General features: G+C 37.8%; 1 protein-coding gene across 10 annotated transcripts in view; it reads left to right on the top strand.

Moving 5' to 3' along the window:
- The window catches only part of sas (stranded at second), a 286,431-nt gene that overhangs the window by 229,617 nt on the left and 33,942 nt on the right, over positions 1-22,872 (top strand). For 4 of the 10 annotated variants that reach the window (XM_071666878.1, XM_071666876.1, XM_071666873.1 and 1 more), the window contains 4 exons: positions 4,919-6,547; positions 8,252-8,483; positions 9,749-10,020; positions 19,023-19,085. In XM_071666878.1, the coding sequence (XP_071522979.1) occupies positions 4,919-6,547; positions 8,252-8,483; positions 9,749-10,020; positions 19,023-19,085 (2,196 nt within the window). The remainder of the gene's footprint in view (positions 1-4,918; positions 6,548-8,251; positions 8,484-9,748; positions 10,021-19,022; positions 19,086-22,872) is intronic. The other 6 variants (XM_071666882.1, XM_071666881.1, XM_071666880.1 and 3 more) reach the window with 3 other exon arrangements.

The following is a 22,872-nucleotide window of genomic DNA, read 5'->3' as shown; positions in this document are numbered from 1 at the left end:
AGAAGAGGGTGTTTTGAAGTGGTTTGGGCACATGGAGAGGATGAGTGAGGAAAGATTGACCAAGAGGATATATGTGTCGGAGGTGGAGGGAGCAAGGAGAAGAGGGAGACCAAATTGGAGGTGGAAAGATGGAGTGAAAAAGATTTTGTGTGATTGGGGCCTGAACATGCAGGAGGGTGAAAGGAGGGCAAGGAATAGAGTGAATTGGAGCGATGTGGTATACCAGGGTTGACGTGCTGTCAGTGGATTGAATCAAGGCATGTGAAGCGTCTGGGGTAAACCATGGAAAGCTGTGTAGGTATGTATATTTGCGTGTGTGGACGTATGTATATACATGTGTATGGGGGGAGTTGGGCCATTTCTTTCGTCTGTTTCCTTGCGCTACCTCGCAAACGCGGGAGACAGCGACAAGTATAAAAAAAAAAAAAAAGTGCTGAGATCATTATATTGTATGTAGCATTTATTATGAATCATTTTCTTGGTTACTTTAGACCTAAGATTGTTACACGAATAAGTGTACATATATTTTTTTGTCAGATCCCTCAATCTCTCTTCACCCATATAGTTCCCCATTTAGTCATTCAAGCCATATGGCTGACAGGTGAGGTAGGCAGACATTCAACAGAAAATGCGTTAGTCACACATATTGCATTTGAGAAACAAATGCAATGTCCTAAGAGGACATGCGACAAAACTACTGAAGAACTGTTTTAACTGCCTACTGAAATTGTACCTCCATGCCCTATATGTCATCATGCTGACACATTCCTCCACCTTAGCCTATTGCACTTTTTGCTTCGTACTGTTGTCAGGTCAGTGAGAATGAGCTTTGCTCTGATCAAAGCTGATTTTTTTTAAGTTTAGTGTGAATAGCGATATATGTAGTAATGATGATATTTTGTATTCACCACAGCATAACAGTGCATATTCTTGGATCAAAGCTGGGTCCTACAGTGGAACATGGTTTATCAATTGTGTTTCATCATGCTACATATATAATGGTAATGTTGTGGATCTTATGATTTCCATTCAGTAAATGTTGCCAACAGCTAATGAGAACATTTTGTTTTTGAAGTGAAAGATGTGTGCCTTCCTTTGACATCACTAAAGACCCACAGAAAGAGACATGGTGTATTGATGATTTATTGTAGGGCTCTAGAAGAACCCCTTAGTGATCTACTAAATAACCTAACCATGCACTAACCCTCTGGAAGGCATGGGGTTACAGAAAGATCTATGATGCATGAAGCAGTACATGCTGATGTGTCTTTTTTCGTACAATGTCATTTCCTGTGACATCTCCAGCAATATAGCACATGCTGGTATATCTTATTTGTACATTGTTTTCTCCTGTGACATGTCAAGCTGCATAGTAATGCTGATGTGTCCTTAACTGTACAAGGTTTTTTAAGACATAAGCAGCAAAACTGGTGCTGATTTGTATGTTGTTGCACAAAGTCTTTCCAAGGCCTATCAAGCACAGCACATACTAATATGTCTTTAACCATACAGGGGTTCTCCTATAACATGTCTGTGAGCATAACACATGCTGATCTGTCTTTACTGGTACAGTGTCTTTTTTTGTTGCACTTAAGAGTGCAACACTTGCTAATGTGTCTTTGCCCATACATCGTTTTTTCTAATCCACGTCAAGGATCACAGCGCATGTTGACATATCTTTGTCTGTAAAGTGTCTCTTCCTGTGATTTATCAGGCAGTGCACCATATTCTGACATTTTTTTGTCTGTAAAATTCTTCTCTGGTGCAGGAAGCAGCACAGTGCATATAGGAGTTTGGTGATGTAGATATGGATATTTTTGATGCATGTGTCTGTTTGGCCATATTTTTTGCAGTAGCAGTTATTTTGCTGTTTGGCATTAGATATGAAGTATGAATTTATCTTTAAGTCTGATTGGGTGCAACAGACAGTTGCATGGAGAGTGGATTATACAGAACGTCAGGTGGTAAAGATAGTTTTCTTCTTTGCTCTGACACATGTATGATATTAAGTGATCATGTTGCTGTCATTATGAATGAATATGTATGGGTTGATTCATCATGATCATAATAACACAGTGATCATTCTCTTCTGTTATCATTTATGATTCATGTACCAGCATTTTAGTAGGAACATTTGGATACTGGTGAAAGCCAACATAACAAATGCTATTTATATATCTGAGGATGCTTATAGTGGATAATTCTATATGTATTATCTTTTTACTAGGACCCTGGGAGTCATGTATAATGTCAGATGCATTCTTTGGGTAACCTTTGGTTCTGTAGTTGCTTTTGCATCAGATACTGACATGGCTTCTTAAGAGAATTTTAAGTAGTACTATAATGGAAATTATGTTACTTGTAATGATTCTGACTGCATTAGATTTGACAATACCGTCGCTTTCATTGTGAATGAATTATACATAATGTTAGGTTGTGGGTTAGTCCATGCATACCATAGCACATGCAGGTCATAACTTGATAACAAGTGACATCCAGTACTGAAGTGATGGAAATGATATGCATATATGTCATTTTCGCATACTACAGTTAGCTTGAGTTGTACAGACCTTTGGAAGAAACAGTGTCGGGATTGCATTATATTTTGAATAACCCTATGCTGCAAAATTGGTTTACTTTCCCCTCTTTTATAGGTATTACTTTGGTTTTTGCTTCAGAGAGCTAGCTGCTTTTGTTCCCCCACTGCTAGCTAGACTATGCTATACTCAGCAATTTGATGCATCACATGATTACTGTGTGGCTATTTGTAACTTATGGGTGGGCCATTTTGATAACTGTTACTTTTCCTACACCTCAAAGCTTTGGGGCTACCTGCCATCTAATGTCTTACAATGGAATACAAAGGAATTCAATCAGCAACAGACTATTGGGTTCTTTCCTAATAAAAATGACCTGGCACTTTTTAAAAGACTAGCTTTTCACTTCCTCCAAAATTTGTAGATATTTTCTATTTTCTCTTCTTTTTCCCTTTCATTAACCTCTCCATATTTCATCAAAGGCCAGGCCTTGATTTGGACTTTCATCCATGACTGGAGACTCCAACACAGAAAAGAAAAAAGGAAAAAGGTTTGATCTTAGTGCGAAATATTGGTCAGATAAATTTTGAAGCTCAGCATAATGTTTAAAAATCTCTGGAGGTCACTCATTGCATGCCTAGCCTACCTTCCTCTCAAGAGATTAACTCACTTTGCAATGACTTTTGAGCATTTAAGACCGGGTGGTAGCCACATGACACCATGGATAGGGCAAGTAATACAGCAGTGTTTTTGAGAAGTTTATTCACTCTTCAAGGCACATCATAGTTATGTTTGATGTGTGATAAACATGATTGGCATTTTTCATTATGTATTTGCATGTCTTGTTCATGTGAGCCATATATCTTCACTGGCTTTATAGAGAATTACATAGGGAAGTGAGGATTCTTGCTGACTTTTTCATTAGTTTTTTTTTTGACATTTAGTTGCTAGTCAGATATATTGGTAGATGTAAAAAATTTTATGTAAGATTTATTTATACACTACTGTATAAGTACTTACCTGCACCTTTGTGTTGTTGAGGGAAACGATATTATACTGTTCTTTTTTTCTTTTTTTATTATGATGGCAAGGAGCATTTTATTTGAACTGTGACTCATATATCTTGTTAGTATAAATAATTTCAGTTTTACGGAGCTGTTTACAGTATGTTATTGATGTGAGAAATATATAGGGCACATACAGTATTATATTATATGTTTTACCTCTTATAGTGGAACTATATTTTAAACTATTTGTTTCATGAGTACACAAAAACTTCACTGATCAGTGTCAGTTTGTTTTTTGTAACAGCATACTTATATATACCGTCTGCTTTGCTTGAAGCTAGTCTTTAATTTTGATTTTGCATATCGTGTAAAATAAGCAGATCATTGTGCAAACCATGCAATCAGTAGACCAGGCATGTTAGTATCCAAGTGTCAGTCTAGTAATTCTGAATGTCTTTAAAACTTGGGACTATTGAGCTCTTGACAGTATTTTGTTGTAATTTCTATGGCATATAGCAAAAATTTTAGTTTAATGGACCTTGTAAGTTTCCCATTGTCTGCTTCTTCAAACACTGCTGTAATTATCATGAAAAGGTAAATAAACACACTGAAAATAAAGCCACACTTCTTACAGTAAATTGCTTTTCATACAAATGGAAAAAGATTGAGTGAACACACTGAAAATAGAGCCATGCTCCTCATAATAGATTGTTTCATTTGAGAGTGAAAAAGAGTTTAATGATCAGTCCGGAAAGGAAAAGATTTAATGAATGAAACTTTTTTTTTTATATTATTGATGCTGTCTTGCTAACGAGGGAAATGGTTTACAAGTATAAAAGATGACAGATATATAAATGGAGAAAAAAATTGTAATGAGTTCACTTAGGTCATTCATAATACAGTATTGTACTAAGTCAGCTAGAAGACACTGTTGTTGTATCCTGTGAATACAACATTTAAGCTTTTTATAGATATATGGATAGCAGGCTGTGGTTTTGATGCATCACTCATGACAACAAGAGGATGGATGTGAGCAAATGTGGCCTTTCTTCCTGTGTTCCTGGTACTACCTCACTGATGCAGGAAACCAATCAAGTGTTATAAAAAGAGATGTATAATGAAAAAATAGAGATATTGATGATTTGTGCTATCATTTAACTCATCAAGGAATTTTTTCCTGTTACTGAAAAGTCATAAGGTTTTCGTGTACTCAAGTACTGCATTTTATACCAATTGCTGAAATTGCAGTAGGAACAATTGGGTTAGTCACTTAAGTCACAATGATAAGTTTTGTGGTTCATGTGTAACTGATTAAAGAATGGCAGACTTAATTTAGATATTGTAGAGCCCGGCATCAAATGTGGTTTGTTGTAGGTATTGCTGAAGTGACTTCATCCCATGTTGGGTGTGTTGCTGGTATGGAGTTTACGGAGGACACAGAATGCGGTCGTCACTGTATGTGTGAAGCTGATGGCCAGGTGATCTGCAAGCCTCGATGTCCTCATTATGAAGTTGCACAGCTCTCCAACACCACTTGTACCCTTGTGCCCAATCCTGACGACCCTTGTTGTACCATACCAGACTGCCTCATGAATCTCTTCAGTGATAATGTAATTGAAAAGTTTGCAAACTTTACAAATGATCCTTCAGTAGATTTTGAGCATAGTGTGGGTACCATGAATAAGACCAACAGTGCACATGAAGATGAAAGTAGTGTAATAATGCACAAGTCTCAAGATAGAAACCATGGGTCTGATATGTTTCATTTGGTCCCACACAGAGCTCCAGATGATACTATATTTATCAGTGAAACCCATGCTGAGCAAGATAATGTTACAGAGAGTTCTCATCCAGTCAGGAATACTCTCATCCCTGGAGAAGATGTTGCATCTGAGAGACCATGGAAATCTTTCACCTCTTTAAATGATTTGCTTAGCAAACATAATCAGCTTGGAACTTTTCCTCATGGTCCCTCAACTACGTCAACTCCTAAGCAAGATAGAAATTCAGACATCAGTAAAAATCTGACAAAAGAAGCTTTCCCTAATTTGCCTGACAATTTAAATCATTTAACTGCATCCCAGCAGAATACCTCACTTTTATCAGCTATGGATGTGAAAGACACTGAAGTCACTGAAACTGTAAGGGAAATATCCACTCCACTTCAATCCATACCAAGGAAAAACTCTGAATCTCTTGCTGAAACAGAGGATCATGACTCTTTTCATTTACCTGGAGTTGAAACAGAGGAGTACTCAAATACTTCATCACTTTTACTATCAAATGGAAATTTTACCTATCAACCTAATGATAATGAAGAAGGCACTCCATTATATTTACCCACTAATATAGGTGAAAATGAAGTTAGCTTATCTCCACATCGAAATGAATCACCACATTCAACATTATTTGATGATTATCAGTTAGATTTGTCTACCCCAAGTGATGAAATAAAGAGTAACATTTCACTTGGTTTGCAAGGCAATGACTCTGTTGTTGAATCTCCAGACTTCACAAAAGTTGAACTTTCACAGGGTAGTGCCATCTTATTGAATGATTCTGCTCACCTTCCTTATCAACATAGTAACGATAGTAGTCCCTTTTTGATTGATTACAAAGAAAATGCACATCTACCCATTGAGGATAGAGAAGGCTCATATTTACCAATTGAAAATAGTGAAAATATATCCTTTACACACAAGAAAGATATATCCCCTCCTAATGAGAAGGAAGAAGATTCACATATACCTGAAGTTGATAGTTTTCACGTACCTAGTGAGCACATTATACATTTCCACTCAACCAATTCTGAGCCTTCTCATCTTCATAGAGAAAACAGAACTCTTACAAATCAGTTAAAAGAACAAAGACCACCACATTCATTTGTACCAACTGCTACCGAAGATCTAGTTCATCACATTAGTGAAGAGGCTCCTGTTGTCGTGGGAGGAGATTCATTTACACCCATCAACAACAAGACTGACATACTTGGCAGAATTAAAGGTATTCACACTGTAGAAAAATTATTTGGGCCAAGTGGCAGGGAACATACAACTGCTTTTACTGAAGCTTTGGCAAGGATATTTCTTGCATTTTCTGTTAAATGTTGGGTGACTAGATGTAGCCTAGTCAGCTGGTATGCACCTAAGATGTAGTTCAGTAAGGTTTGATAAGGTTTAGTTCCACCAAGAAATGAAAAATTAACATATATGAAAAAATGCTAAGAAGGATCAGTCTTGCATTTCAGAAATACACAAGCTTCAGGATTGATGGGATGCAGAAACATATGGGTCCATTGCCTTAGGCATTATCTGTGAATTACACTGCAATGTATTGAGGATAGTGGGGTAATTTGCTTTGTGCGTATGCTTATTGTTTAAGTTTGTTTGCTTATTTTATAGTTCTGTAGAATTTTAGATGACTGTTATTGCACTGATTCAGAGTGTGGGCCTGTGATGGCAGTTGTTGATATACTAGCTTTTACTAACTGTAATAGTGATGATTGCAAACATTCTAAGTAGTCTTATCCTTGCAAATTTTAGCCTTTGATCTGCTTATTTATCCATGTTCAATTAGTAGATACATTGTGTTTTTCCTGAATTAACTATTTAACTTCCAATTTAGTGTGCATGTTGAATACATTACAAAATAAGATGATTGTCTTGCTATTCTGTATATATTGAAAGCATTACAAACACAGTATAAGGTTTTTGGAAACAATACTTTGCATGTTCCTTATCTCCTCACCATTTGTTTGAAATTTGTTGGTAGATAGTATTAAGAGATAAAGAATGAAAAAGAGAGAAAAATAAGCTATGAAAAGAATCCTAAGAAAGTTACATACATGAAAGTCTGTTAAGATTATATGACTGTATGAAATGTGCAGAAATACAGATAGTGGCATGAAAGAGAAATTATTTTACAGCTAAGAGTTTGAAGGGGAAGAGTTTTAGTGAAAATGAAATGATCCAATTCAGTGTGTGGCCTTTAGGTATTCCAGATGATGGTGCCAAGGGAATGGCTAATGATTATATGCTGTGAAAAGGTTTAGTTTGTAAGGAGAAAATGATGAATGAAGTCACACACCTCACTTAGTAAATCAACTTGATGTGCAAAATGATTACTTATGAAGTGCTGTTGCAGTGAGAGAGATTGTTCCCTTTGTCATGCGCTGTATTGATTGAGAATGCACATGGACACAGTAATTTGTAAAGTGGTATGCATGTTTTCCACTTGTTTTGTAAAAGATTTGTTTTACATGTAGATTTGTAGCATGTAAGTGGATTGCACACTGATTTCATTACAGCACATTTTCTACAAGAATGAGGGATTTGCACTTCTCTTGCAACTAATTTTACCAGATTACTGCTAAACACTCTCTTGAAACTCCAGTTAATTGTAGGTGTTTGTATAAATGTAATGAAACTAGGAGAAAAATGTAGATATTCACTCCCAAATTTTGTAATGGAATTATTTAAAAGCAGAAAGTAATTGTCCATATCACTGTTATGGTTGCTGTAGTGCCTCAATTCAGTAGATTATCAGAGTGATCATTTGGTTCCTTGATCATTTCTTTGGTTTACTTGGGTTTGATGGTGAATAGTAATTGATGATATGTAGGGTTATTGTAATTATTCTGAAGAAAGATGAATCACATGAGATAATCATTGACTATGGCAATAATATAAAACCTAATAAAAAATCTAGATGGTGTCGATGGTGTGGATGTTGATACTTCGATGAAGTGTTCGCACAAGGGACGTTACTACAAGCCCGGGCAAGAATTCTATGAAGAGTGTTCCCATTCCTGCATCTGTACTGAAAGTTTAGAAGTTCATTGTGCTGCCATTGAGTGTCCAGTTACCTTTGGCCTAGAGCTCATTGATCCTAACTGCCTTGAATGGGATCTTGATCCTGATTATGTTCCTACGCCACCAAAGTATGTTTTTTACGATTTTCATTACTGTTCCTGTCTTTCTTTTGATACTTTTATCATTATGTTAGTACTTCACCCTGCCATATAATAGTATACAGGAAAAAATAACCTTAATACAGCAAATGTTAAAAGACTGTGACTTGTACCTGTTTTTTAGTAATTGATAAATGCTTTAGGAATAATACAACACATGTACAAGTTATGTCACCTAGGTTTGAGTGGAAGGCTTGGTAGTTTTTGCAGGATGCTTATGAGTTTATTGTAAACTGAAGTGATCTTTACCATTTCAACATATTTGACTAGGCTAGCCTTTTTTCCTGCAGAGGTACCAGTATAAAAGGAATTTGGGCTTAAAAAATGTTTGCATTATCTTATTTTATTTCATTTATGGAGTGTGTAGAAAAAGGGAGGTAACTGTCTCTGTGATTCTATAATAGTGGTGTTTTATAGATGAGAATCTTGAGCCATAAATGTGAACAAACAAAAAAGGGTGAATGTGTTGGGAATTTGATGCCCAAGGTTGTGAGATAGGTTGATTGAATAAGGAATGACATCTTGAAAGGGAGGTATGATAGTAAATGGAGTATGTTTGAAAAAGCTAAGCAGGATGTGTTGAAATTATTTGGACATATGGAGAGGATGAGTGAGGAGAGACTAAAAGGATAAGTGTGTCAGACATAGAGAAAACCAGGAGGGAGAGGTGACTGAGGATGAGATAGAAGGACGTGGTGGAAGAGTTTGAGATATTGGGGGCCTGAACATGCAGGAGGATGTGAGGCATACTTGGAATAGAGTGAATTAGAGCATGTGAGGCATACTTGGAATAGAGGGAATTAGAGCAATGTGGTAAACAAGTAGTGATGTGCTGTCAGTGGGCTTAACCAGGGCATGTGGAGTGGTCCAAGGAAATCACAGAAAAGTCCTTGAGGTTTGGCTGTGGATAGGGGGCTCTGGTTTTAGTACATGAGACATGACAGTCAGAGAGAGGGTGTGAGCTAATGTGTGTCGTTTCTTCTTCTGTTCAGGCCTGGTGAACAAGTGTATAAGCTAAGAGATATGGATATTTTTCACAATAAATTCAAATAAACTCACCAGTAAACCAATTGATTGGAATAATAACTTTCCTTCATCCTTCTGGTCAAACGCTTATATAATTTATATCATTTGATGTGATTTGTTCTATTGATTTTTTTGTCCGATTATTTTCCAAACAAATATGCAAGCTTGTTTGTTCTCTTAAATACTCATCACCTTGTTATCCTTCCCAGATGTTGTCCTCAGGTGAAGTGTATCTCCTCCTCGGCATGTCAGTACGTGGGTCAAACTTTCGACAATTATGAACAAATCCCTCGGGAGATAACAGGTTGCTCTCAAGTATGCACTTGTAATTATGGCAATGTAACCTGTCGTGATCTTTGTGAACCTGTACCCCCCAGCCCTCCTCTGGACCTGAGCTGTGATCCTAAAGATGCTGTACTCATCACCCTTCCTGGAGAAACTTGTTGTAGATCCTGGCAGTGTGCTGCCCATTCCGCTGCTGGTAAGTAACCATATTGATAAGTCAAAAGAGAAATATTTTTTTGCTTTACAGGTACTTCAGCTTAATTTCTAAATGCCTTTGATCTTTCATCATTTATACTGTTGTATTTGAATCTTTTATCTGTAACTACATTCCTGTTTATTTCGACTGGTTTTAAAGTGCATAAAGCCTCACAAGAACATATGTGAGCATGGTCTTCTTTATTCCCAGAGAATTCTATATGTGTTCATTTGGAATGCACAGTTGAGTGAGTTCATATAATTTTGTAACCAGACAGTTATATCAAGTTAAAGTTAATATGTTCTCCAGAATCTTTTTAATGTTCTTGAGTGAATTTTAATCCTCGATATGCTTTTGTTTGAAGTCTAGATGTACTGAAAAGTTGACCAAGTTTGTGATGACAATATACATTGAACTTAGTAAAGATATTACGTATACTAGCCTAATGAAAGCCCTTTAAGCCTTTCAGGCTAGTGTTAGGTCTGCTGGCAGTTTTGATGCCTTCAGTACCATCGTAGTGCCTGTGATGTTGACTTAGCTTGCTTTGCTTGCTTTTTGCTTCACTCTGTATTATGAAGAAGCTAAAAAGAAATTTTAGAGAATAGGTTATAGTGATGGGTGATTTGAATGCAAAGGTGAGTAATGTGGCAGTTGAGGGAATAATTGGTATGCATGGGGTGTTCAGTGTTGTAAATGGAAATGGTGAAGAGCTTGTAGATTTATGTGCTGAAAAAGGACTGATGATTGGGAATACCTGGTTTAAAAAGCGAGATATACATAAGTATACTTATGTAAGTAGGAGAGATGGCCAGAGAGCGTTATTGGATTACGTGTTAATTGACAGGCGCGCGAAAGAGAGACTTTTGGATGTTAATGTGCTGAGAGGTGCAACTGGAGGGATGTCTGATCATTATCTTGTGGAGGCTAAGGTGAAGATTAGTATGGGTTTTCAGAAAAGAGGAGTGAATGTTGGGGTGAAGAAGGTGGTGAGAGTAAGTGAGCTTGGGAAGGAGACCTGTGTGGGGAAGTACCAGGAGAGACTGTGTACAGAATGGAAAAAGGTGAGAACAATGGAAGTAAGGGGAGTGGGGGAGGAATGGGATGTATTTAGGGAATCAGTGATGGATTGCGCAAAAGATGCTTGTGGCATGAGAAGAGTGGGAGGTGGGCTGTTTAGAAAGGGTAGTGAGTGGTGGGATGAAGAAGTAAGAGTATTAGTGAAAGAGAAGAGAGAGGCATTTGGACGATTTTTGCAGGTAAAAAATGCAATTGAGTGGGAGAAGTATAAAAGAAAGAGACAGGAGGTCAAGAGAAAGGTGCAAGAGGTGAAAAAAAGGGCAAATGAGAGTTGGGGTGAGAGACTATCAGTAAATTTTAGGGAGAATAAAAAGATGTTCTGGAAGGAGGTAAATAGGGTGCGTAAGACAAGGGAGCAAATGGGAACTTCAGTGAAGGGCGCAAATGGGGAGGTGATAACAAGTAGCGGTGATGTGAGAAGGAGATGGAATGAGTATTTTGAAGGTTTGTTGAATGTGTCTGATGACAGAGTGGCAGATATAGGGTGTTTTGGTCGAGGTGGTGTGCAAAGTGAAAGGGTTAGGGAAAATGATTTGGTAAACAGAGAGGAGGTAGTAAAAGCTTTGCGGAAGATGAAAGCCGGCAAGGCAGCAGGTTTGGATGGTATTGCAGTGGAATTTATTAAAAAAGGGGGTGACTGTATTGTTGACTGGTTGGTAAGGTTATTTAATGTATGTATGACTCATGGTGAGGTGCCTGAGGATTGGCGGAATGCGTGCATAGTGCCATTGTACAAAGGCAAAGGGGATAAGAGTGAGTGCTCAAATTACAGAGGTATAAGTTTGTTGAGTATTCCTGGTAAATTATATGGGAGGGTATTGATTGAGAGGGTGAAGGCATGTACAGAGCATCAGATTGGGGAAGAGCAGTGCGGTTTCAGAAGTGGTAGAGGATGTGTGGATCAGGTGTTTGCTTTGAAGAATGTATGTGAGAAATACTTAGAAAAGCAAATGGATTTGTATGTAGCATTTATGGATCTGGAGAAGGCATATGATAGAGTTGATAGAGATGCTCTGTGGAAGGTATTAAGAATATATGGTGTGGGAGGCAAGTTGTTAGAAGCAGTGAAAAGTTTTTATCGAGGATGTAAGGCATGTGTACGTGTAGGAAGAGAGGAAAGTGATTGGTTCTCAGTGAATGTAGGTTTGCGGCAGGGGTGTGTGATGTCTCCATGGTTGTTTAATTTGTTTATGGATGGGGTTGTAAGGGAGGTAAATGCAAGAGTCCTGGAAAGAGGGGCAAGTATGAAGTCTGTTGGGGATGAGAGAGCTTGGGAAGTGAGTCAGTTGTTGTTCGCTGATGATACAGCGCTGGTGGCTGATTCATGTGAGAAACTGCAGAAGCTGGTGACTGAGTTTGGTAAAGTGTGTGGAAGAAGAAAGTTGAGAGTAAATGTGAATAAGAGCAAGGTTATTAGGTACAGTAGGGGTGAGGGTCAAGTCAATTGGGAGGTGAGTTTGTATGGAGAAAAACTGGAGGAAGTGAAGTGTTTTAGATATCTGGGAGTGGATCTGTCAGCGGATGGAACCATGGAAGCGGAAGTGGATCATAGGGTGGGGGAGGGGGCGAAAATTTTGGGAGCCTTGAAAAATGTGTGGAAGTCGAGAACATTATCTCGGAAAGCGAAAATGGGTATGTTTGAGGGAATAGTGGTTCCAACAATGTTGTATGGTTGCGAGGCGTGGGCTATGGATAGAGATGTGCGCAGGAGGATGGATGTGCTGGAAATGAGATGTTTGAGGACAATGTGTGGTGTGAGGTGGTTTGATCGAGTAAGTAACGTAAGGGTAAGAGAGATGTGTGGAAATAAAAAGAGCGTGGTTGAGAGAGCAGAAGAGGGTGTTTTGAAATGGTTTGGGCACATGGAGAGAATGAGTGAGGAGAGATTGACCAAGAGGATATATGTGTCGGAGGTGGAGGGAACGAGGAGAAGAGGGAGACCAAATTGGAGGTGGAAAGATGGAGTGAAAAAGATTTTGTGTGATCGGGGCCTGAACATGCAGGAGGGTGAAAGGAGGGCAAGGAATAGAGTGAATTGGAGTCATGTGGTATACAGGGGTTGACGTGCTGTCAGTGGATTGAATCAAGGCATGTGAAGCGTCTGGGGTAAACCATGGAAAGCTGTGTAGGTATGTATATTTGCGTGTGTGGACGTGTGTATGTACATGTGTATGGGGGGGGGGTTGGGCCATTTCTTTCGTCTGTTTCCTTGCGCTACCTCGCAAACGCGGGAGACAGCGACAAAGTATAAAAAAAAAAAAAAAAAAAAAAAAAAAAAGGTTAGCTATATTTAACAGTAAAATATTGAAACTTCTAGTGTCCCCAAAGCTATGTTTAACAGTAAAATATTGGGATTCATAGTATTCCAGATTTCTATTTTTCACTAAAAAGAACTCATAGTATTCACTTACCACTTATAGATAGTTCATAGCGAGGAGCTTTTAGATGTAAATACATAATTTGAAAAAAAAAATCAAATTACAGATCATTAAAAAGTCCAACAGTACAGATTTTCCTTCTTATGAAGCTGTCTCTAGTCATACACCTATTCTTAAGCAGAGATGTTTTGGAGTTTTAGAAAGTTCCAAAACTTTGAGGTGTAGAGAAAGTAACTGTTATCAAAATGGCCCACCTTTGAGTTGCCAATAGCCACAAAGTAATCATGTGATGCAGCAGCTTATCAAGTCTTGCATGGTCTAGCTAGTGATGGGGGCACACAAGCAGCCACTTCTCAGGAATAAAAACCAGAGTAATACCAACAGAAGAGGGAAAGTGAGCCAACATTGTGGTGTAGGGCAAGTGGGTCGAGTTTAGACATAACCTCACCTGTAATCAAGCTCTTCTGAGACTACAAAAATGCAGCATAATGTTTTTTGGGCTTTCTATCCCAATGAATAATGTCAGTACTAAGAAAAATTTATTCCTCAACTGTTTAGTTAATCATTCACCTAGTTCATGCATTGTGCCTCTGATACATAGAAAAAAATATCTTTGAGATTATGATCTACTCCAGATAGAAAAACTATCAGCTCATAGCAGGTGTTCCTAATAGCTACATACTATTTATATTTGGTTCTCCTGTGCTAGATGACATATGATAGGTTGATCAAGAAGATATATGATAGTGTATGATAGTTGAAGTTATGTGGAGAAGATGCAGACCGCAGAACAGATGGGAGTGCAGTGCATGAGTTGTTTAGGGGCTAGAGGCATTGCATCTGAGGATGCTAGAGGAATTCTTGTCTCTCATGTGCAGAGTGATTGTTTTGATGTAAAGATTGAGTTATGAATGTAAATATTAAGTGCAAGTTAAGTGAAATATTAAGAAGTGGACACATTGTATGGAAGCCCCAGTTAACTTTAGCATATCGGACATTAGCTGAGGTTGTGTATGAATAATTGAGGAACTGTTTTCTTATTCCATACCATGTAAATTGAAGTAAAAGATAACTGATGGATAGAATTTGACACTATTGCTGATGTGGGCCAAAGTATACAGTTGCTGCCAAGAAAGATTTTGAGCCATGTAGTGTGATCTGTAATAACTGTGGACATGACATATCAAAAGGTTAGGTGGCTATGGGCTATGGTTTAGTTACCTCTGTGTGGGAATAACTCCCAAGTGGTAATCTTTTACGGGCCATAATTTGCGGACCCTGGGAGAAAGTTATATTTTGGTCAGAAAAATGTGGGACTACATTTGCATAACAGTATGCAAGAATTGCTGAAGAAGATTGAAGTCATCATTTGTAAGGAGAAATGATATAAAGAAGAAACAAGAGGGTACTTAAAGATGTAAGATTACGAATCAGTTCGTAATATAGAGAAAAGTAAAATCAAAGTGGTATGTGTGCATGGCAAGACAGAACAGTATCAGACAAGAAAACAAAGAATACTTGAGAACTTGTTTTGAAAGTACCAGTAGTTAAAATCTAAGAGGAATAGTAATGAGCACTCAGGTCAAAGGAAATTATTAGTCAGTTGATAATAGGAGCTTGCTGCAAGAAACTGGTTGATGGTTGTTATTAGAATAGGATGCTTTATTAATCATTTCATAATATTTTCATGTAAGTAGTGCTAACTTTTTACCGTTAATACTACAGATTTGTTCTTATTTCTCCCTACTGCTTCAAGTTCAGACATGAAGATGCACCTATCCTTTGGTCACTGTCTTTTTATGGGATAGATTATCCTGTTTGACATTCATTTCTTATTGATGGTGGAAAATGTTGTTCTTAATGATGATTAAAACAAATGTAATGTCTGCCTTGAAATTTGCTTTATTATATTTGTCAAGAATGATGTGAGTCACTGTACTTCAGCTTCAGATGCACTGAAGATGCATTTTTCTCAGTATACATTAAGAACATTTTGTTGAATTCTCTTGAGTACTTCATATAGTCATTATGTCATCTGTGATACATGAAGGCCCAGACACACCACTGAAAAGATAATCATTGGCTTGCTGTCAAAAGGCAGGGCTGCTAGTAATGCTAAAAGGTAGATGTTTTGACTTAGAATTACTCGTGTTTGTTGATGATGCAATGGTCCTGAGTCTTCTGTCTGTAGTTGATTCTGAAATGCTTGTTTTGATCAGTCTTGTGAAGAACTAACATGCTGTCAGTGCTGCAAGTTGATATTGATCTACTTGCAACTTCAGATTGACTGTTATTTTGTTGTTCTGACATATGTGGATGGTGTCATCCTGCTGAACAGTGGGGACAGTGGTGGGTTACATTCTGAGTATGTGATTCTTTCTGAAGCTTCATCATAAATGGAAGTGTCTTGCCGGGCAGGAACTTTGGTTGGGCATCCATTTTTGGAGAGCATGGCATATACACTTTGGACTTGCCCCACTGCTTAAACATTCTGAAAATTAGCTAGTAAACCTTCACTCAGTGGACAGTTTTTATATATTTTGCGCACCTTTTCATTTAGAAAATATAAATTTTGGGGAAAGCAGAGCCATAACTGGAGCCAGTTAATGGGGCAAAGGGTCAGTTGTGCAGTGCATACAGCACAGGTAAACCAGTATGTAGCTGTGGTTATCTCTTAAAGGCAGAAAGGTGTCCTGCCACTGTTGAGGTTTGTGCCAAGTGTATGAGTAATGAAGACAAAGTCATCATTGCAGGGGCTAAGTAGAAAGGCAAGCACAAGCATGTTTGTCAGTCATGGCATTAGTACAGTTGCCATTGACGGTAACTTTGTGTGCCACATTAGCTTCCCGAACAAATGAAGGCAGTGAATTGTAGTAGACGTGGCCATAAATTGCCTGCTGTTGCAAATGTAGCTAGACCTTGCAGCTGATGTGATGAAGACTTTGGAGGCAGCTGCCATGGCACTATCCCAAATGCAAGTCAAATCTCATTCCTCTGGTGAGACTAAAACCTGAAGCCAAGTATCATTGCAGAGCAAAGTTTCTGTTGAGGTTTGCTGTGACAGTGATCATTGCACTAGTTGGGCTTAACCATAGTTAAAAGTGAAGGTATTACTTTGTTTGGCCCTGGCTAGGTATGTGTTATTCCATAAAAGTGGCCAAGGTGACTTGAGGCTGAAGCCAAAAACCTTTTTATTCAAGAATTAAGATATGATGATTCCTGGTTTAGGGAATACACCTCATCTTCTGAATCAGCTAATCATATGAAGGCAAGTACATTGACCTACATTTTAGAACTTCTTTTAATTATATGATTAGACAAAGAAAAATTATTAGAACCACTTTTTTCTTATTATTTAACAGTTAAACATTTGTAATTTAGGAAAAACAGATTTTCAACAGATTAGCCAATCCTAAATGGGGCAGCTTGAAAGTGTTGGGTGTGTGCCACAAATGCAGTTGGCTCTTGGGAAAGGCACACAACTGACCATCATGGTCACTAGTGGGTTACTGAGGCCTCAAAGCAGTTGTAATAACCCATTCTTTGTATGGGTTGCCATATATGGACAGCCAACAGAGCCCACAGTGTGTGCAAAGCCCATCTGATGAACAATAGCTAACTCCAGTATGCTTACTTTAATCAAGGACAATAGCATGGAGAGGGTTAAGGAGCTCTCAGCTGTTATGTCACTTTTGTCTATAAATCCACAATGCTTTTCTGCACTATGTAATGTGGTAATAAAAGAATCTACTGTCATGTGCTGGTGGATCTGTATAATTGCCTTTATACCATTCTAAACCTTCTGAATTTTCACAATTGACTGGTTCATTCAAAACCTGCTGCATCTTCTTGGGAGTGAATTTAAGACCTTTTCATGCCTAAACTGTTGTTACCAGAAAACCTGACTACCACTGCATAAACAAAAAACACAGGATAAAACTCTTGAGACCATTGTTTTTACAAAATCAGAGATATGCATGCTTAAATTTGAAGAAGAAAAAAATTTCATTCATCTTTGATTTGCCATGGTAGAGTGCTAATGTTTATAATGCTGCACTTAGCATGCAAAAACTTTGTTGTAAAAGCATATTATATTCATATAGAATTGAAGATATGAATGCAGAAGTACAAAAGATTAAAGAGTAAGTCCTTCATTTACTTTTGTTTTGCCAGGGTAAATCCTGATTAACTAATCAACAATATGATATGTGTGGGAAGAGGGGTGTTAAAGTGAGCAAACAGGAAAGAAGCTCGTAAGAAGAGATATAAGGAGATACTGAGTGTAGAATGGCAAAAGTTAAGAGTAAATGAAGCTAGGATAGTGGGTGAGCAATGGGAGGAGTGCAAGAAAAGTACATGGCTGACAGAAGGTGGGAGATGAACTGGTGATAAAGGGTAGTGTGTGGCAGAATGAGGAAGTTGAGAGTTGCTGGTGAAAGAGAAAAGAGAGGTGTATGGGAATGAAGAAGAGGGCTGATGAGATATGGGATGAGGGAGTATCAGCAAACTTTAGGGAAAATAAGAAAATATTTTGGAAGGAGGTTAAGTGTGAGAAAAATAAGAGAATGAATGGGAATTTCAGTGAAGGTGAAGAGGAGACGTAGTGAGCATTTTGAAGGATTGTTGAATGCATTTGATGATAGGATGGCAGACCTAGGATGTTTTGGACATGGAGGTATGCAAAGTGAGAGAGTCATGGGGAGCGTTTTGGTGAAAAGAGCAGGGTTGCTGAAAACCTTGCATAAGAAGTGTGGCTGGATGTGATTGCAGATGAATTTCTTCAGAAATATCATGATTGTGTTGTTGATTGGTTGGTGAGGATTTTCAAAATATGTATTGGAATGCAAGGTATCTGAAAATTGGCAGAATACCTGCATAGAACCATTGTATAAAGGCAAGGGGGACAGGAGTGAATGTTCAAATTATAGAGATGTAAGTTTGTTGGGTAACTGACAATGTATGGGAGTGTGGTGATTGAGATATTTAAGTTGGGGAGGAACATTTGGTCTTTTAATTCCAGTGATGATATGCATAATGCTTTTGTACATATTCTTAAGAAATTTTGTTATAAACATTTTCATAATCTCTAAATCAGATGCATGAATTAATAAATGATTTTATCTACTTTTTTTATATTAACTTTTAACTTTTATCTTTTCCTGCTGTACAGTAAGCTGCTTAGAAATAGTAAGGTTAACTTTAAACTTGAAAATGTGTTACCCAGGTAATGTAACTACTCAATATTAAGAAACCTTTCTGATTGGGAACTACCTTCCATTGGGAGAAGCATTAATATCTACTCTTTAATAATTAGGGATTTAGTCTCTCTCACATTGTGTTTCATTATGAAATTCCATGCTTGTGTAAATATTTCCTCCATTAAGGAAGCTTTTATTCCTTATTTTTTGGTATAACCCTTTTGAATATTTTCCATTTCTGCTAATAATTCCAATAGATAAACCCCTGCTAATGGTATGTGTGGATATTTATATAAACAAGTGTTATTTCAAGTATATAGAGTGTATATGTCACATGGTTGTGTTGCAGAGTTTGAGTTCTTGGGTACAACGGAGGTGGTAGAGACAACGCAGTTTCCGGGTGATTCCCGAGGTGGGTATGGAGGCACCCAATGTCTCACAGGCAGCCCCCACCCAACATGCACAATGCTTTTTGCTCCACTGCTGTTAGCATATTAATGCTTTCATCTATTTTGAATTTTTTCATCTATTTTGAATTTTGCTTTGCCTTGATCACAGTATATAGGTCTTTATGCTGTCAATCAGTCATAAGGATAAAAAACAAACTAGTGTGTAAATGCAGTAGTTGGGCTTTTCTTTTGGCTTTTACTAATTGTAGCCAAATAGTGTATGTCTAGTGAATCAGCATGAGTATTCTGTCAGAGTTAAGGACACAAAACAAAATTATTGAGCAAAATTGGCACTTGACAAGAATAAGAAATTCATGACAATGGAAGTTTGAAAAATATTGCAAAACAGTTAAAGAGAATGATGCACATGTACCTCTTCCTAAAGGTAAGGTTGGAGATTTACTGCTGAAGCATATTGTGATAAGTAAAACATTTTTTTATGTAGTATGCTATATACTAAAATTATATTGTAGACAGTAAGCTCAGATTGCACATGATAATTATACCTGCATTTGAATGCAAACATTTTCATCAGCATTTAGAGCTAACATTTATTACAATGCTTTTTGGTACACCATATATGGTACCAGTTGAAAATGTAGGGCTGATGTTGAGTATGATGCTTACTGGTACACTGCGTTTAATACCTTTTGCTTTCTTTCGTACTTGATTACCATTCCTGCGTTAGTGAGGTAGAACCAGGAACAGTTGAAAGATTGGCCACATGTTCCCTCATCCATTCTTTATCTGTCATGTGCAGTGCACCAAAACCTCAGCTCCCTATTCATAACCAAGCCCTACAGACCTTTCCATGGTTTACCGTGGCTGCTTTGTATGTCCATTGATAGTGTGTCAACCCCTGTATACCACATTGTTCCAATTCACTCCATCCTATGCACACTTGCACGCTTAGGCCCTTTGGCTCAAAATCTTTTTCATTTCATCCTTCCCGCTCCAATTTGGTCTCCCCCATCTCCTTGTTCTCTCTATTTGTGATGCATATGTCCTCTTTGTTAACCATGTTTGATATCTACTGAAAAATTACCCGAAGGAAAGTTTGAATTTTTTTCTTGCTTACAAATTGTCTTCTTAGCTCAGTTTTCCAGAAAGCTGTCATTCATTGTAGAAACAGCTGATAATATGAGCACTGTGACTCACAAACCAGCTGTCGCTCATCACATGCCATTCAGTACAGCATGTTAAGACTCACACATATACACTGCTTAGTCCCATGTTCCAGTTTTTATTCCTCACGTAGTTTTACACTTAATCATAGTATTTCTTTATTCTCACTTTCATAAATCAATTCTGTAGAATTATTACACTCGCCTCATTGTCTTTTTTGAATCACTTCTATAGAATTATTACACTCACCTTGTAATAAATTACAGATTTGCTCATCTTGAAGCTTTTGCCAACAAAAGCATTACTGTAGAGGTAGTTGTTAGGGAAGTTATAAGAATATTATCATTCTTGCTGAGATGAATAATTTCTCAACAACAGATCTAGAGAACAATCTTGAGATGAAGTGCCTTATGAAAGGACACAGAGATGTGTAACAAAAGAATGAAAGGACAAGTTAGTGAAGAAGACAGAGGAAGATAATAAGATGATGTTGCATAAAACTATTTCATTAATTGTGTAGTGCTAGGAAATTGCATAATTTTTGGCTATATGCTCTATCCATTGCCTTTGCAGTCAGATAAGGAATACATTCGTTTTGCAAAATGGTTTCCTGAAACCTTCCAAAAAGTAAATTGTTATTCTAAACAGTCTTTATCCATCAAAGTAAGGGCGAGGCTTCGAGTGGATGCAAAACCTCCATCAGGAGAAGCAGAATTAAGTCAAAGCTTGTGAACAGATATGAAATAAGGAGTTATTTTTGTTCTTAGGCGCAGTCATAGATATAACCAGATCATCCATTCAACTACAACTTATCACAGAGCTGAAATGAGGGGGTTTAAACTTGCAGGAGGGTCATTGTTAAAAAATCCATTAGTTCACAGAATTGCATGAAAACCTGAAAGATTTGTATGTCTGTATGAAATGATAATTAGATAGATGTACCAAGGCTTTCTTTTACAAGAGTTTGAAAAGCAAGGAAATTATGTGTAGTATCAAGTGAAACATTGAGGAACTTCATGCTGTTGCTCACCATCAGTGCTGAGGTTTATGGCTGCAGTAAGATCATGAACTGTGGTAGCACAGCCACAGTAAACATTAATGATATCAAGATTATTGCTGCATTGAGAATCCATGTAGCTGTGTCTTCAGGAAGGGCCAAAATGCCAACATGTCACTTCCCTTCACATCAAGCACCCAAATACAAACTTTTCATGCCAAGGTGACAAGTTAGTTGGAGGCTTCATAAAGTACCCTTTGCACTTTCACATCCTAGTGCTTGCATTGACTCTAGATTAGTTTGTCCACTCTGGGTGAATCACCCCTATGTCTATGCAGGGCAAATCAACCCTATGTCTATGTAGCATTGCTCCGTGTTTGAAAATTTTATCCCTTTGTCCAAGGATAGTTGTGCAATGGAAGCTGTTGGATGAACACAATAATAAGTTGATTTGTTTAAGGTTTCCAGTTTAGCTGCAAAATTAGATAGAATTAGTTGTGCTGTATTTGTTATTTATAGTTTCATTGCCTGATATAAATCTTAAATACAAGCTAACAATGGAGTTGAATGAATATTTGTGAAATCACTGCAAAATCATATCTCTAGGACTTAATGTTTATCATAATATGGTGGGGAGCATCCATATACATTATAGGCACTATACATGAATTACTGTAGATATGATGATGACACTTGTCCGTGATGATAGTATGAGGGTGAAATCGCACTTCAGTAGGAGTTCATACAATTTTATTTAACATAATGTTTCTTTACATGTGGCACAACATGTTTTGTGGAGACAATCCACCTCATCAGTGCTGTGATGTTAGGATTTAAATAACTTTGTTAAGCACTGGCACCTGATGAGGTGGATTGTCTCCATGAAACATGTTGAGCCACATGTACAGAAAAACTACATGTTAAGTAAAATTGCATGAACTCCTACTGAAGTGCTGAAACAGTGGGTAGCAATGCTATTTTCCTGAGGGGGTGGGGTAGTGACAGGAATGGATGGGGGCAAGCTAGTATGAATATGTATATGTCTGTGTATGTATATCATGATATGTATATGTATTTATATGGGTGTTTATGTCTATATACGTGTATATGAGTGGATGGGCCATTCTTTTTTTCTTAGCGCTACCTTGTTGACCCGGGGAACCCTCCCCTCCTTGTATTTAACTTTCTGAAAGGGGAAACAGAAGGAGTCAGGTGGGAGTGTTCATCCTCCTTGAAGGCTCAGATTGGGGTGCCTAAAAGTGTGTGGATGTAACCAAGATGAGAAAAAAGGAGAGATAGGTAGTATGTTTAAGGAAAGGAACCTGGATGTTTTGGTTCTGAGTGAAACAAAGCTCATGGGTAAAGGGGAAGAGTGGTTTGGGAATGTCTTGGAAGTAAAGTCAGGGGTTGGTGAGAGGACAAGAGCAAAGGAAGGAGCAGCACTACTCCTGAAGCATGATTGATGTGGGTTAAACTGAAAGAGGATGGAGAGAGATGGGTGATTATTGATGCCTATTCACCTGATCGTGAGAAAAAGGATCATGAGAGGCAAGTGTTTTGGGAGCTGCTGAGTAAGTGTTTTAAGAACTTTGATGCACGAGACCGGGTTATAGTGATGGTTGATTTGA

The sequence above is a fragment of the Panulirus ornatus genome, chromosome 11, assembly GCF_036320965.1.
Source record: "Panulirus ornatus isolate Po-2019 chromosome 11, ASM3632096v1, whole genome shotgun sequence".
Taxonomy (NCBI): Eukaryota; Metazoa; Arthropoda; class Malacostraca; order Decapoda; family Palinuridae; genus Panulirus; species Panulirus ornatus.
The sequence above is the reverse complement of the archived record's forward strand: the minus strand, read 5'-3'. Positions and strand labels throughout refer to the sequence as shown.